Source organism: Anolis sagrei, chromosome 6, assembly GCF_037176765.1.
Source record: "Anolis sagrei isolate rAnoSag1 chromosome 6, rAnoSag1.mat, whole genome shotgun sequence".
Taxonomy (NCBI): domain Eukaryota; kingdom Metazoa; phylum Chordata; class Lepidosauria; order Squamata; family Dactyloidae; genus Anolis; species Anolis sagrei.
The window spans coordinates 17,278,679-17,295,085 of NC_090026.1; the positions used below are offsets into that span (position 1 = coordinate 17,278,679).

A 16,407-nucleotide genomic window follows, 5' to 3' on the forward strand; every position below is an offset into this window, starting at 1 on the left:
ACCAGTAGCCAACTACTTGGAATGCCTCTGGTGTTGCTATAAGAAGGTCCTCCATTGAGCATGTGGCAGGGCTCAGGCTGCCTTGTAATAGTTGGTCTGTGATTTGCTTTTCTCCACACACGCATGTAGTCGACTCCACTTTATGGTCCCATTTCTTAAGGTTGGCTCCGCATCTCATGGTGCCAGAGAGCAATCTGTTCAGCGCCTTCCAATCATCCAGTTTTCTGTGTGCCCAGGAGGGAGTCTCTAATTTGGTATCAGCCATGGCTTGAGGTTCTGGGTTTTAACCTGCCACTTTTGGACTCTTGCTTGCTGAGGTGTTCCTGCAAGTATCTGTAGATCTTAGAAAACTATTTATTGATTTCGACGTTGGCGTCCAAAACACCTAGAGGGCCGAAGTTTGCCCATGCCTCGTCTACCTTGCCATATAATCCAGTTCAAAGCAGATCATCTGGATTTATACAGCAGTATAGAAGGGGCCTCAGTACAACTGGCTGGCTGTATTCTGCACCTATCAATTCCACCATCCATTGTTTAAAATATATATTCTTTTAAAATCCCCAAAAATATTATTGATTTTGCAGTCTTACATAAGGGACACCATTCTACGAAGCCATTGTATGCAATGGGACTTGATCATCCACAGATTTTGGAGGTCCTGGAATCAAACCCTAGCAGATACCAAGAGCCCACTATTCATATTGTGCTTGTAAGAAAATTCCTATTTAAGGATGGTGGAAAGTTGGTGTGCTGGCTGTTATCTGAACAGAGGATGGGTCAGAGATGTCACTGCATTGGTCTTGTTGGATTAGACTGGCCAACACTGGTGTCCCAAATGTCAGTCCAGGTTCTGGGTATATATGAGCTGCTGATTTCAAAAATGGCCCCAGTTTCCCCCAATGAGCTCTAGTTTTTGAGATACAGAATATGCCATATTGTATACCATTCTTCATCTGCTCGTCCTTTTTTATTGTGTCAGAAGTGAATTGAGGGTACAATTATTATGTTTTTTTTTTTAAAAAAACCCACACACAAACAGAATTAACGCTCGACATTATGCTAAATGTCCTTTGATCAGAAGCTGACCACTTGGAGTGCCTCTGTTATAATTTTTATTTTTTATTTATTGTTAGAATTTTATAACTCTAAATTTATAACACTAAATGAAAAGCAAAACTCAAACACTGGAGAACTCCAGCCAAGAAACAATCAGGAACATCTAATAACCTCTCAACAAAGGAATTTCCCAGGCAGTAACAAGCCACACCTAAAAACTGTCAGGCCATCAAATGCTAATCAAGGTAGCCAATTGAAACATTTACACCCAGCTCCAACAGACAAGAGTTCTTTCTCCCACCCTGGATCTTCCACAGATATATAAACCCAATGTTCCTCGTTTCCAACAAACCTCACAACTTCTGAGAATGCTTGCGACAGATGCAGGAGAAACGTCAGGAGAGAATGCTTCTGGAACATGGCCATACAGCCCGAAAAACCTACAACAACCCAGAAATCTTTGTTGACTAAGAGCTATGATCATCTCTCCAGCCTGATGTTGCATGTTGTGCATTTTTGGATGGCCTTGTTGCTGTTGGTTGTTGGATATACTTTAAGAAATGTGTTCTAAATGGGCTTCTTCTAGCCTCAGTCCTCCACAACTCACTGTGCCTAGAGAGGAAAAGGAAACGACTCTCTAGCCCTGACCATTGTCTTATGCAGTTGGTCGGACTGAACCAAAACCGAAAATAGGGTGGGAACACCTTTATATCCATTGAGAGGGGGAGTCTGTAAAATAAAAGGGCCAGAAGTATTTCTTACACCCAGCACAGAGGTGTGAAGAATGAGATTTCCTTTCCTTAAAATAAAACTGCATTGTTCTCTTCCTACCTTTTTCTCCCAGGTTGTACGTTAAGGTGTATGGTCGTGCTATAACAAAAATACATCACCCCCTTTTACGATTTGGTTTAATCCAACTCTGTAACATGCTGCGCCGGCCGTTCGACCGGGTTGGACTAAACCAAAACCACAGAGGGGGAGATCTATTATTGTCAAGGCTCTTAAAGGGACCGCGTTCTTTTTTTTTTTCTCTGTTCCTAGCCTGGGAAGTCTAGCGGGAGGTTGCAAAAATACAAAAAGGGGGGCATTTCCTGGTTTTCCTATAGTGCGTGGGATCAGCAAAGGAAAAGGGTGGGGATCCAGCCACCTGGTTTCCTAGGAGAAGAGCGGAGGGTGTTGCCTGACCTCTACCTGCTTGCCTTGGTCTTTGGGTCGGGCAGGGCTTGCAAGGAAGAGGCCGAGAAATAGCGAAAGTAGCAGGAACTGGCAGCAACATGAAGCAAGAAAACATCTTCCTCTTCGTCCCCAACCTCATTGGTACGTTCATTGATTGATTGATTGATTGATTGATTGGGGGATTGATGAAGACTGTTAGGAATTGTGGGAGTTGAAGTCCTAAACACCCGGAGGGCCGAAGTTTGCTCATACCTGACATAGATCAATGCTGAAGAATCCCAAGAGTTGTAGGTTGGTAACTACAATTCCCATAATTCTATAGTATTGAGCCTTGGCAGTCAATGTGGTGTCAAACTGCCATAATTCTACAGTGTTGATGCACTAAGACTTGAGTATGCTATGTGATCAAGCACAAAGAAATGCCTTTGTGGGCTTCCAGTAATAATGTATTGACTTGCAGGCTATCCTTGGGAATTTAGCTCTACTGGACTCGAGAAGGGCACTTCTAAGGACCCTTCTACACTTCTAAGGCCCCTTCTACAAAGAGTCAAAGTTTGCCCATGCCCAGTACAGACTCATATAATCCAGACGATCAAAGCAGATAATCCACATTATCTGCTTTGAACTGGATTGTCTGAGTCTGCACTGGGCATGGCCAAACTTTGACCCTTTGGGTGTTTTGGACTTCAACTCCCACAATTCCTTATATTGTATTTAATAATCTGTTGTTCATGTATTTATTTATTTGCCTTGCCTTGTATGTGAAAGACCTATGGTCTAAGCATTGAAGAAACTACTACTAACAGTCGGTAGGCTGTTAGGAATTGTGGGAGTTGAAGTCCAAAACACCCGGAGGGCCCAAGTTTGGCCATGCCTGGTCTACACTGCCATATAATCCAGTTCAAAGCAGATAATGTGGATTATCTGCTTTGATCATTAGTCCAGCTGGCTGGCTGTATTCTGCACCTATCAATTCCATCATCCATTGTTTAAATGTATATTCTTTTAAAATCCCCAAAAATATTATTGATTTTGCAGTCTTACATAAGGGACACTATTCTACGAAGTCATTGTATGCAATGAGACTTGATCATCCACAGATTTGGGAGGTCCTGGAACCAAACCCTAGCAGATACCAAGAGCCCACTATTCATATTGTGCTTGTAAGAAAATTCCTATTTAAGGACGGTGGAAAGTAATGTGCACACACACCTTCCCTGAAAGTAGGCAAAACTTAAGAATAGCCTGCCTGGCAATGACTGATACATACATACGCAAACACACGTGGGCCTAAAAAAACAATTCCGGGATCCCTGCATTTCCCACCATCCAGTCCATTTGCATCCTTGTAGCGTTCACGGACAATCAGCCAAAAGCAGCAACTGCCAGAAGGAATGTCTCTTTATGGACTGGTAACTGCCAGAAAGGAAATTTGCTTACATACTGGCAAATGACTCACTTGCTTGATGATGCCCAAGATGCTTGGCTGCCTGAGGCAGAGCAGAAATGGAACGACCCCAGTCAAAATTGTATTGAAAGTCCACTGGGTTGTTTTGACCATGGCAAGCAGAGTCATAACAAGCACATTTCCTTCTCCCTAGTAACAACTAAAGCAGGCATGTGCAAACTTTGGCCTTCCTGGTGTTTTGGACTTCAACTCCCACCATTCCTAACAGCCTCAGGCCCCTTCCTTTTGCCCCTCAGCCGCTTAAGCGGCTGAGGGGCAAAAGGAAGGGGCCTGAGGCTGTTAGGAATGGTGGGAGTTGAAGTCCAAAACACCAGGAAGGCCAAAGTTTGCACATGCCTAATCTACACTGATTTTATTCATATAGCAATGTGTGAATAATTAAGAACTATCTGGCTCTTGCCTAGAAGAATGGAGTGGTAATAATAGTGGGGCACCAGATAAAAATTGAGTGGGGAAGAGTTGTATACTGGAGAGGCTGATGATTCAACAGCAATGCCTTTGTTTTCCATCACAGGTTATGCTCGTATCATCTTCGCTTTTATTGCTTTCTATTTTATGCCAACTTCGCACCTGACGGCATCCTTCTTCTATCTGCTGAGTGGTTTCCTCGATGCCTTTGATGGCCATGCAGCCAGGGCCCTTAACCAAGGTAAGCTTGATCAATACTCCTTTCAATTTGCGCCAAAAAATAGGAAGCCATGTGTGCGTTGTCTGGATAGTTTATTTATTTATCGTGTTAGAATCACATTGAGAATACAGTTATAATATATTTAAAAAAAAACATAAAGTTAAAATTTTAGCATTATGCTAAATTTCCTTTGACCAGAAGTTGGCCACCTGTGTCGCTGCAAAAAGGTCCTCCATTGTGCACGTGGCAGGGCTCAGGTTGCATTGTAGTAGGTATTCTGTGGTTTGCTCTTCTCTGCACTCACATGTCATGGACTCCACTTTGTAGCCCCATTTTTTAAGGTTGGTTCTGCATCTCGTGGTGTCACAGTGCATCCTGTTTAGCGCCTTCCAAGTTGCTCAGTCTTCTGTTTGCCCAGGAGGGAGTTTCCCATCTGGTATCAGCCACTGATTGAGGTCCTGCCACTTTTGGATTCTTGCTTGCTGAGGTGTTCCTGTGAGTATCTCTGTAGATCTTAGGAAGCTATTTTTTCATTGCTGTTCAGATATCGGCAAGCTGACTGATATCCGAACAGAGGATGGGCTGGAGATGTGAATTCCTTTGTCCTTTCATTGCTGGCTGCTACTTCCCTGCAGATATCAGGTGGTGCAATACCAGCTAAACAGTAAAATTTCTCCAGAGGTGTTGGGTGTAGACATCCTGTGATAATGTGGCATGTCTCATTAAAAGCCACAGCCACTGTTTTAACGTGGTGAGATGTATTCCACATTGGGCATGCGTACTCAGCATAGTGCAAGGGCAGATGTCTTCACTGTCTCTGGTTGTGATCCCCAGGTTGTGCCAGTCAGCTTTCGCATGATATTGTTTCTAGCGCCCATTGTTTCTAGTCTCCAGAGGTGTTGGGTGTAGACATCCTGTGATAATGTGGCATGTCCCATTAAAAGCCACAGCCACTGTTTTAACGTGGTGATATGTATTCCACATTGGGCATGCGTACTCAGCAGCAGAGTAGCATAGCGCAAGGGCAGATGTCTTCACTGTGTCTGGTTGTGATCCCCAGGTTGTGCCAGTCAGCTTTCGCACGATATTGTTTCTAGTGCCCACTTTTTGCTTGATATTCAAGCAGTGCTTCTTCCGGTCAGAGCATGGTCCAGAGTGACTCCCAGGTTTGTTGGTGTGCTGCAATGCTCCAGTGGGATTCCTTTCCAGGTAATCCTCAGAGCTTGAAATGCTTGTCTGTTCTTAAGATAAAAAGCACACTCCTGCATTTTAGATGGATTAGGGATTTCCCTGTAATAGGCAGTAAGAGCACCTAAAGCCTCGAAGAGCTTCCGTTCAATCATTTCAAAGCTCCCTGCTTGAGTGATGATGGCACGATTGTCATCATAGATGAAACTCTCTGTCCCTTCTGGCAGTGTCTAGTCATTTGTGTAAATCTTAAACATTGATGGAGCAAGCATGCTCCACCGAGACAGGCCATTCTTCTGTTTTCACCATATGATTCTCTGGCCCTGGAACTCAACAAAAAAGCTCCTGTTTTGTAGCAGATTTCCTATTAAGCAGGTGAGGTGGTAAACTTTTGTGATATTATACATGTTATCAGGAGGAGGCAATGATTTACAGTATCATAAGCTGCTAAAGATAGTGCCTGAAATCTGCTATCTTTCAAAGCCATCTTTAAATATACTATGTAACACAATTTTTGTTCCTGGTTTATAAATGCAAATTCCTAATTGGCTCTATCATAAAAACAGGGGAAAAATTATTAAGCTGCAAAAGCTTTGTTTTTGCAGGACACCCTGCAGTATATTTTGCTGTAGTTTTTTAATGAATATCTCATAGAGTCTCAACCAACTAAACATAGTTTGTGGCAACCACAAAAATGAAGTTTCTGGAGTAGAACAGTTTCTTTCAAAGTAAGTACTGCACAATTAAACAGGAAATAACACTTTGAAACCAGGAACAATTTTCAAATTTTGTGTTCTGTGTTAACTTTTGTAGATTTTTGAATGCTGTGATTATTTATTATTTATTTATTGAGTCTCGAGGTTGGGGAAAAAGTGGAAAATAAATATCAAATAATTCGATATAGACATATAGTGATCTCCCACTCTTAATAATGCTGGCCAGTGCAATCCAAAACATCTGGGGAGTGTACAACCTGCATTCTTGCTGAACTGTTTCCTCCATCCTCCGCCTTGGTTGATGTCCTCCTCTCCTTCCACTTCATGAAACTTCTTTGTTCCTAATCCATGATCTTCATCCCAGGCACCCGCTTTGGCGCCATGCTGGACATGTTGACGGACCGCTGCGCCACCATGTGCCTGTTGGTGAACCTGGCCATGCTCTACCCTGAATCCGCCCTCTGGTTCCAGCTCAGCATGAGCCTGGATATTGCCTCCCATTGGCTCCATCTTCACAGGTAAGTAGCCCAAGATGACCCACTGCAATGGACAGTGGGTCATCTTTTCTAGAAAAAAAATATTTCAGAAGCAAAGCTCTGGGATAGCGGGAGTAGAGTTGATGGGGATGAATGACACGCCATTGAGAGGAGAGGTTGAGTGTTCCAAGCCACCATTTTAATAGGCTCTTCTTCTCGTCCCTTTAGCACAGTGGTAAAAGGTGGAGAGAGCCACAAGAGCATTGACTTGTCAGGGAACCCGATCCTGCGAGTCTATTACAACTCCCGGGTGAGTGAAGTTTGCACCCTTTTAGAACTGTTCCCATCACATTTCTCAAGCATCCCACTTCCCTACCATTGGCATCCTCCCTTTTTTGTGATCTCCAAAGCCAAATGCTGTCACAATCTTACTATTTCATCATGTCTTCCACTCATAGCTGTGAAAGCGGAACTGGTTTTAAATTGATTTTAATGTATATGTTGTGTTAACAGTTTTATGCCTATGTTTTTGTTTTATATTGTATGTTTTTGTATTATTTTGCATATGTGGAAACTGCTCTGAGTCCGCTAGGGGAGATAGGGCGGTATATAAATGAAGTTTTAATTATCATCATCATCATTATTATTATTATTATTATTATTATTATTATTATTTTCCTTCTCTTTCATCTCCTGGTTGCATTTCCACACCATATTTAGTATTTGGAAACAATCTTGGAAATGTGTTGTTGAAGGCTTTCACAGCCAGTATCACTGGGTTGCTGTGAGTTCTTCGGACTGTATGTCCATGGTCCAGAAGCATTCTCTCCTGACATTTCGCCCACATCTATGGCAGGTACCCCCAGAAGTTGTGAGGTCTGTTAGAACACAAATCAAGGAACATGAAAGGCACTGAAGACTAATTCAACCAGAGAATTCAGCCATAGCAGAGCACCTGATGACCCGACCTGGACACAGCATATTATTTGAGAACACAGAAATGCTGGACCACTCGAACAACCACCATGTCAGGCTACACAGAGAAGCCATTGAAATCCAGAATCATGTCGACCAGTGGTTCTCAACCTGTGGGTCCACAGATGTTTTTGGCCTTTAACTCCCAGAAATCCTAACAGCTGGTAAATTGGCTGGGATTTCTTGGAGTTGTAGGCCAAAAACATCTGGGGACCCCAGGTTGAGAACCACTGATGTAGACAATTTCAACAGAAAGGAGGAAACCATGAAAATAAGCAAAATTTGTCTACCAGTATTTTAAAAACTCTAAAATCAGGACAGTAAATAAGGATTCCCCCAGGCAGTAAGCAGCCAGACCTTGAAGCTGAAAGGCCATTCAGTGCTAATCAAGGTGGCCAATTGCAACATTCACACTTGCCTCAAACAGACAAGATTTATTTCTCCCACCCTGGACATTATTCCACAGATATATAAACTCCACTTGCCTAGTTTCCAACAGACCTCACAAACTCTGAGGATGTCTGCCATAGATGTGGGTGAAATGTCAGGAGAGAATGCTTCTGGAACATGGCCATACAGCCTGGAAAACTCACAGCAACCCAATATTGGAAATATGAGATAATGAGAGTTGTGCTCAGGGAACCATGAGCATTAATACTGGCGAACACACATTTTGGTGGCTCAGCTACTTTTTGGGTATATTTGACCTTCTAATTCCAAAAATGGCACTGGTTTTCCCCTTTTATGTTTTTCCTTGATACTCTGAAGCTTGTATAACAGGCATGGGCAAACTTGGGCCCTCCAGGTGTTTTGGACTCCAACTCCCACAATTCCTAACAGCCAAAGTTTGCCCATGCCTGTTATTCTGTCCTGGCTTGTTTATTCCTGATATACTTCTTTTTCTGCTCTCTCCCCCTTCAGCCCGTCCTCTTCACTATGTGTGCTGGTAACGAACTCTTCTACTGCATGCTGTACTTGCTGTGTTTTGGTGAAGGACCAGAAAGTGAGTATGTAGAACCACACCCTTATATAGCACTAAGATGCCACAGTGATTCCACGGCTGCATCCTGTGGAATCCTGGGATGTGTAGTTTAGTGAGGCACTAACTAGAGCAGTGTTTCTCAACATTAATAAATAAATGGCCCCCTAATGGCATAGCAGGTTAAACCACTGATCTGCAGAACTTGCTGACCAAGAAGTTGGTGGTTTGAATCCAGGGAGCAGGGCACGCTCCTGCTGTTAGGCCCAGCTTCTGTTAACCTAGCAGTTAGAAAATATGCAGATGTGAGTGGATCAATAGGTTCCGCTTCTGCAGGAAGGTAACGGCACTCCATGCAGTCATACTGGCCACATGACCTTGGAGGTGTCTATGGACAATGCCAGCTCTTTGATTTAGAAATGGAGATGAGCACCATCCCCCAGACAGAGCTAGACTTAATGTCAGGGGAAACCTTTGCCATTACTTATTATTATCATTAATGGTTAATTATTATGAAATGCTATGGAGCTCCTGGTGGCGCAGTGGGTTAAACCATCAGGTCACAGGTTCAAATCCAGGGAGAGGTGGATGAGTTCCCTCTATCAGCTCCAGCTCCCCATGCGGGGACATGAGAGAAGCCTCCCACAAGGATGATAAAACATCAAATCATCTGGGCGTCCCGTGGGCAACGTCCTTGCAGACAGCCAATTCTCTCACACCAGAAGCGACTTGCAGTTTCTCAGGTCACTCCTGATATGACAAAAAATAAATAATTGCTATTAATTGTTACTAATTGTTATTAATATTATTTATGACTAGTTTGGGTACAAAAGGCATTGTTAGTTTTTGGATGTTAGGCAATATCCGTTTGGTAATTTGTAACGTTATTCATTAGGAAAAAAAGTCAGTCTTTGCTTTTGTTTTTTTATGAATGCTCCCATGAGAAAATGCATAACAATGTGGGTGAACTGCAGTTCTCAAACATTCAAACTTAGCCATGTTGGTCTGTGTGTCACGCTTGGTCCAGATTCGGTTCACAGTGCTCTCTGGATGTAGTTGAACTACAACTCCTATATAACCCTCCAAAGACCTCCAGTATTTTTTGTTGGTCATAGGGGATCTGTGTGCCGAGTTAGTTCCAGGTCCATCACTGGCAGGGCTCAGAGTGCTCTTTGATTGTAGGTGAACTATAAATCCCAGTACCTACAAATACTATACATTAAGTTAAATCCCCCCCACAAACCTCTCCAGTATTTTTTATTGGTCATGGGGGTTCTGTGTGCCAAATGTGGTCCAGGTCCATTGTCTGTATAGGGTGAACTGCAACTTCCATCACGTTGAGTCAGTCCCACGAACCCCTCCAGTATGTTCAGCTGCTGATTAATTTATCTCTGTTAGCTGTGTGCCATAGAGACAAGAAGGAAAGGGTAATGGGAGAGGCAGTGGGCAGAGTCATGCAAATTCCACACCAATGGAGAGAGTCAGAAACACTGAGATGTCTGTGGTGGAGGAAAAACATAAAATCTAGATGGAAATGGTCCCCGATTGAAAGCATTCACTTGTTGGTGGGCAGTATGGTGTTGGTGGAGGACATTGGCAGGGCTCTTGTACATGTTCACTCACTATAACCTGCAATGTTGAGTTTGGATCATGATTCTAGTTATGAGACGCCACTGAATGTTTATTACTGTTAAATTGTTTAATTTGTTTCTGTGTTAACTGTTTTTAAGTACCTTGTTGATGCCGCATTGAATTTTTGCCTTGATTGTTTGCCTTGTTTTTGCTTGTTGTAAACCGCTATGAGTCACCTTAGGGCTGAGAATGGCGGTATACAAATGAAGTAAATAAATAAACAAATAAATAAATGTCATTGGAAGGAGGGCCATTGGTGTCTCCTGAGTGGTGGAAGTTATAGTTGTTTGTGGAGGCAAGAGTCTGTGTAAGTGGACACCCCTCCCACATATACACATATATATTTTCACTCTTTTGTGTATAGATTAATTGTTATTTACATTTATTATTATTAATATTATTGATTATATTGATATTGTTATTGTTATTATTATTTATATGCTCATTGCTTTGTTTTCTTCTTGGCCTTCCAGTCTTGCACACCCATGTTGGTCTCTATCGCCTGGTGCTGTGGGTCTCCTTCCCCATCGCCATCATCAAGAGCCTCATCAGCCTCATCCACTTGGTCTCGGCCTCCTGCAACATGGCTGCTTTGGACGTTGCTGAACGTGCAAAAAGGAAATAGCCCTTCCAGGCTACAGTGTAGGGCTGGGAGCCAAACGCCCCTCATCCTTCCAAAGCAGGCATGGGCAAACTTCGGCTCTCCAGGTGTTTTGGACTTCAGCTCCCACAATTCCTAACAGCCAGTAAGGTGCCTGGGACTTCTGGGAGTTGAAGTCCAAAACACCCGGAGAGCCGAAGTTTGCCCATGCCTGTTCCAAAGGGACTGGCTGCCAACCTTTGCCTCGACAGGACGAGGCCTTGCCTCCAATTAGCCACTCCAGCTGTGCAGTTTGTGCTTGCTGTTATGATCCCTGTCTTCCCAAATGCTTTGTGGTCCATATTGGATGATGGTTAGATCCAGCCTCCTCCTCCTGACTTCCTACATAACCCTCATAATATTTATACATTGTTTTGGGGGGAAAGTTGCTGCTTGGAAGAGATTTGCCGCAAGTTCGGGTTGAAAGGGAGGAATTTGATGCATTGTTTTGAAAGGCAGCTAAATAGACTCCATTGGGGGATTTTGACAATCTTGCACTGCTGATGCTATCTTTTGAGGAGAGTCATATTCAGCCATGAGAGAAGCCCCTTCATTCTTTCCCAAATTCTTTATTTTCCCAAACTGAGCAAGACGATTTCCCCAAGAAGGACATATCACTCCCATACTTTTCCAACTGATAATTCATTAGCAGTTTCTCCTGACTGTACAAATATACATATTTCAAACAAAACATCCTTATATTTCCATATAAAGTATTGCTGCCCCTTCATTATTCTCTCTGGCTGCGTGTCTCCGTTTTAGCTGATCGTTCACATTGTCTTGGCAAAAATGTGTCAAACCTTTGCATGGCCATAAGGAAACTGTTATTTGAAACAGCCTTCTCCCAATAATGCTTTACTTTTGGAGTGTATATTACTTGCTCAGTTGCCATCAGCTGTTTTTCTTACACGACGCTACGTGGCATGGTAAGCCTAGGAAAAACCATACGTGCGGTCTGGACATTGAAAGGTTATTCTCTTGTGCATCATTTTAAGATGACCATCATTGAAATGAGATATTCCTTTTTTGTCAATCATGTATTTGTATTTTAGGAGAAGGGCAGTAGAGTCTGATAATCGATAAATAATGACCCATCTTGCTTACCCTGACTTTTTAATTAATTCTTCCATGAAAGCAGATGGGAATCATTTGGCCTTCCAAATATTGGGTTGTTCTCTCCTGACGTTTTGCCTGAATCTATGGCAAGCATCCTCAGACGTTGTGAGGTCTGACTTCACAATTCTGAGGATGCCTTAAGCACTGAGGGGGGAAAGGAAAGGGCCTGAGGCTGTTAGGAATGGTGGAAATTGAAGTCCAAAACACCTGGAGGGCCCAAGTTGGCAGTCATCCTCCTTTGGACAGCTTCCAAATGAAATGATAGATATCAGCTCCCCATCCACACTATCCAAGAACCTCCATCTCTTCTGCATCACATCAACTACCCCTGGCAGAGTGCTGTGTAACACAATGTCTAGACTGGATACCAGTGTAGCACCAAATATGTGGCTCAATGATTAAGGAACACTGCTAATAATTAATTAGGTAATTGCAATACACAAGGCACAAAAGGCAATAATTCGTATCCCACACTCTACTCTGTGTATCTTAATGTTCTGCTGAATACCCACCGGTTCCACATATACACCTCCAAGGGACCATTTCCCATTGTCAACCAAAAAAATAACCAACCCTACTATACTTGCATATGCATACATTATGCATGTATCACTAACAGGATTTTGATCCCTGCTTTGTGCTGCCAAGTTGAATTTAATACATGATTGAAAAATCTCTTTACGTCATCCGGTCATCAACGGCCCTGCTCAAGTCTGGAAGAATCATAGATTCAGGCAAAACATCAGGAAAGAATGCTTCTGGAACGTGGCTATACAGCCCGGAAAACACTCAGCTCCTCAGTGATTCCGGCCATGAAAGCGTTTGACAATACATCTTCCAAATATTGTTGCTTTGCAAGTCCCAGCAGCCACAGCCGGTGTAACCAATGGTAAGGCATGCTGGGAATTGCAGTCCAACAACATCTGAAGGGTTGAAGTGGAGCTTTGCCTACCACAAAACTCTTCTAAGGGAAGAAAGACTTTCCCCATACAAGGCATACCAATATCTTGATAGAACAGGAGCCTCATCTTCTGTTCTATCATTGATCAATTCTGTTTACTTCCCTTTTTGTGGTCCAACTTTGCACAACAAAGTTCTGTTTTCCCTGTGTGGTTTTTTTTAAAATCAAAGATGACTAGGTTGCTGTAAGTTTTTCGGGCTGTATGGCCATGTTCCAGAAGCATTCTCTCCTGATGTTTTGCCTGCATCTATGATAGGCATCCTCAACCTCACAACCTCAGGATGCCTGCTATAGATGCAGGCAAAATGTCAGGAGAGAATGCTTCTAGAATAAGGCCATACAGCTCGAAAAACTTACAGCAACCCAGTAATTCCGGCCATGAAAGCCTTCAACAACACAAAGATGACTAGGTTTACTACTTGAATGGTGGCCATCTTAGACCTAACCTATTCCTTAAGATTTCCTTCTTTCCACAGAAGTCAGATTATTATATTTTCAGTAGGACATAGGGGCCAAAGCCATAGAAGAGATGGGAAAAGGGGTGATGATTGGTGAGAAACAGCAGATTTAGGATCTAGGTTGGAATTCTTGGGATTTGGGTGTTGCACTGAACTGAGTTGCCATCCATGTATTCATATAATAAGCCAAATTATGTATTATCTTACTGCAGAACCTCATGTACCAAAGGGGAAAAAACAACACACCTTTGTTGAGCTACTGATTTTCCTTGCATCCCTACAAAGTCCCACACTGTCTCCTGCTGGCTTGGGGCTAGTGTTACTTGCCGGTCCTTCCTCCACAATGTCACTGCCAACACCCTCACGACCCCAAAGTATGTGTAATTTATACATTGGTTTTTACCGGTTAAGAGGTTTTGGTGCAATAAGAGCTTTCTCTCTTCTCTCTCTTGCAGAGTGGGATTCGCTATAATAAAGACCATCTGTATCACCATCTGATTACGTCTCTTAATTTAGTTGCCTCTGAGGTAATGGTTTATATAAGGGCTTTGAAGTATAGATGAGATAAGTGTGGGTTTGTTGTGCTCTTGCTCAAAATGGAAATGCATTCTGGATATTGCAGGGAGAGTCTAGTGCTCTTGAGAACAATATTCAAGCTTTCTGGATCTGCTGTGTTTTTGTTTTTTGTGTGTCAGTTTGCTAGTTATTAGCACCAACCAGAAACACACACATCAGATATCTGCACTACACATTACATGAGGTTTAGACAACTTTACTTGTTATGGGCCTGTCCTGGGATTTTCCATTTGATGGAGTACTGGGAAATCTTTGATAAGAGCTCTAGGCCAACAGGTCTGAACGATATGTTTTGGTTCTCCATATCTTTTGAACCCTTGTTCTCAGATCCTCTGATCATTGACCATTGATTGGGAGTTGTAATTCCAAACATCTATGAAGCCAAAGGTTGGGAATCTTTGTCCCCATCTACTTTTCTGAACCATAGTTCTTTGTGATCGTTTCTGCATGGATGGCAACTTTGAAGACATTAGCTCTTCATCATGGCATAAGGAAGTATTTCTCGATTGTGCCACTGCAGAATACAGGTATATGGGGGTGTGCTTGAATTATTGCTCATTATGTTCTCCTCTTGTATCCATTTACCTTTTAAATAGGAGCCCCCCGGGGGTGCAAAGGGTTAAAACCTTTGTGCCAGCAGGGCTGCTGACCGAAACGTAGGTGGTTCGAATCTAGGGAGCGGGGTAGGGGCCCGTCTGTCAGCTCCAGCTTCTCATACAGGAACGAGAGAAGCCTCCCACACAATGATAAAACATCCAGGTGTCCCAAAATGTTGGTCATTCAAATCCGGGGAGCATGGTGAGCTCCCACCTGTCAGCTCCATCTTCTCATGCAGAGACATAAGAGAAGCCTCCCACAGGATGGTAAAACATCCGGGTGTCCCAGAAGGTCGGTGGTTCAAATCTGGGGAGCTGGGTGAACTCCCATCTGTCAGCTCCAGCTTCTCATGCAGCGACATGAGAGAAGCCTACAGGATAGTTAAACATTTGGGCATCCCAAAAGGTTGTGGTTCAAATCCGGGAAGTGGGATGCGCACCCGTCTCTCAGCTACAGCTTCTTATGCAGGGACATGAGAGCAGCCTCCCATAGGATGGTAAAACATCTAGGCATCCCTAAAGGTCGGTGGTTCAAATCTGGGGAAGGGGTGAGCTCTCATCTGTCAGCTCCAGCTTCTCATGCAGGGACATGAGAGAACCTTCTCAGGATGGTAAAACATCCGGGTGTCCCCTGGGCAATGTCCTTGCAGACAGCCAATTCTCTCACCCCAGAAGCGACTTGTAGTTTCTCAAGTCGCTCCTGACACAAAAAAAACCTTGCAAATGAAACACCCAGAGATCACTAAAGAAGAATTCTAATGGATGTTCCTTGTGGTCTCTTCCAACTCCGTGATTCTAATGAAGCCTTCCTCCCATAATATGTGTTTTTGTAATTGCAAATCATTCTTCCAGTGAGTCATTTCTGTTTTCGTTGCCTATAATGAGGCCTCTAATTGGCATCATCCAGATCCCATTTTACCATTTGGTGGGCAATTGGTGTGAACAGCTAAGGCTGGCAGTTCAGAGCTGTAAAACATGAAAACCCTTGAGAATCACCTTTTCTCTTTCACCTATGCCTTAACTAGCATGCATTCTCTATTTTGGGGATTTGCAGCTCTCATGGCCAAAACATCTAACCCAATTATTTTATCTTCCATATTCCCTCTGGCCTGTCGATTCCCATCTGACCACCGAGCCTAAGGAAGAGTTCTAGAAAACTCAAAACACTTGCACATTTTTATGAAATTTTACTTATTCCTTCTCATGATACTGTCTAACTCAGGCATGGGCAAACTTTGGCCGTGCGGGTGTTTTGGACTTCAACTCCCACAATTCCTAACAGCCTAGCGGCTGTTAGGAATTGTGGGAGTTGAACTCCAAAACACCCGCACGGCCAAAGTTTGCCCATGCCTGGTTTAACTTAATTTAGTGTTATTGGCTGTCTAGTTGTTCCTGGACAGCAACTCCCATTCTCCCCAGTCAGCAGTGTTGAAGAATGCTAGGAACTGTGATCCAACAATATTTGGAAGACCATGTGATTCCCATTCCTGGTTCAGATCCTGGTTCCTGGTTTATAAAGCTATTGTTCTCCCATCCCTGCTATATACGCTTCTGAAACGTGGACTGTCTACAGATGTCACACTTAACTCCTGGAATGATTCCATCAGCGTTGCCTCTGAAAAATCCTGCAAATCTCTTGGGAAGATAGAAACAAATGTCAGCATGCTGGAAGAAGCAAAGACCACCAGCATTGAAGCGATGCTCCTACAACATCAACTCCGCAGGACTGGCCACGTTGTCGAATGCCCGATCACCGTCTCTCAAAG

General features: G+C 43.3%; 2 protein-coding genes across 2 annotated transcripts in view; both read left to right on the forward strand.

Moving 5' to 3' along the window:
- KCTD13 (potassium channel tetramerization domain containing 13) overlaps window positions 1-13,962 on the forward strand; it is a 131,449-nt gene extending 117,487 nt beyond the window's left edge. Inside the window, exon 8 of the transcript XR_010910124.1 lies at window positions 11,003-13,962. The gene's annotated coding sequence lies outside the window, so the exon portion shown is untranslated. The remainder of the gene's footprint in view (window positions 1-11,002) is intronic.
- CDIPT (CDP-diacylglycerol--inositol 3-phosphatidyltransferase) lies at window positions 1,966-13,962 on the forward strand. The gene is made up of 6 exons (XM_060780264.2): window positions 1,966-2,373; window positions 4,215-4,349; window positions 6,597-6,750; window positions 6,937-7,018; window positions 8,605-8,686; window positions 10,768-13,962. The coding sequence occupies exons 1-6, from the start codon at window positions 2,331-2,333 to the stop codon at window positions 10,917-10,919; spliced, it is 648 nt and encodes a 215-aa protein (XP_060636247.2). The 5' UTR covers window positions 1,966-2,330; the 3' UTR covers window positions 10,920-13,962.
- Window positions 13,963-16,407: the final 2,445 nt, after the last annotated feature.

Excerpts from the sequence above, each read along its gene's own strand:
- CDIPT (XM_060780264.2), top strand. The coding sequence starts at position 2,331 with ATGAAGCAAGAAAACATCTTCCTCTTCGTCCCCAACCTCATTG. Across the intron at positions 7,019-8,604 it reads GAGTCTATTACAACTCCCGG|CCCGTCCTCTTCACTATGTG; the intron begins GTGAGTGAAGTT and ends CTCCCCCTTCAG. Across the intron at positions 8,687-10,767 it reads TTTTGGTGAAGGACCAGAAA|TCTTGCACACCCATGTTGGT; the intron begins GTGAGTATGTAG and ends TTGGCCTTCCAG.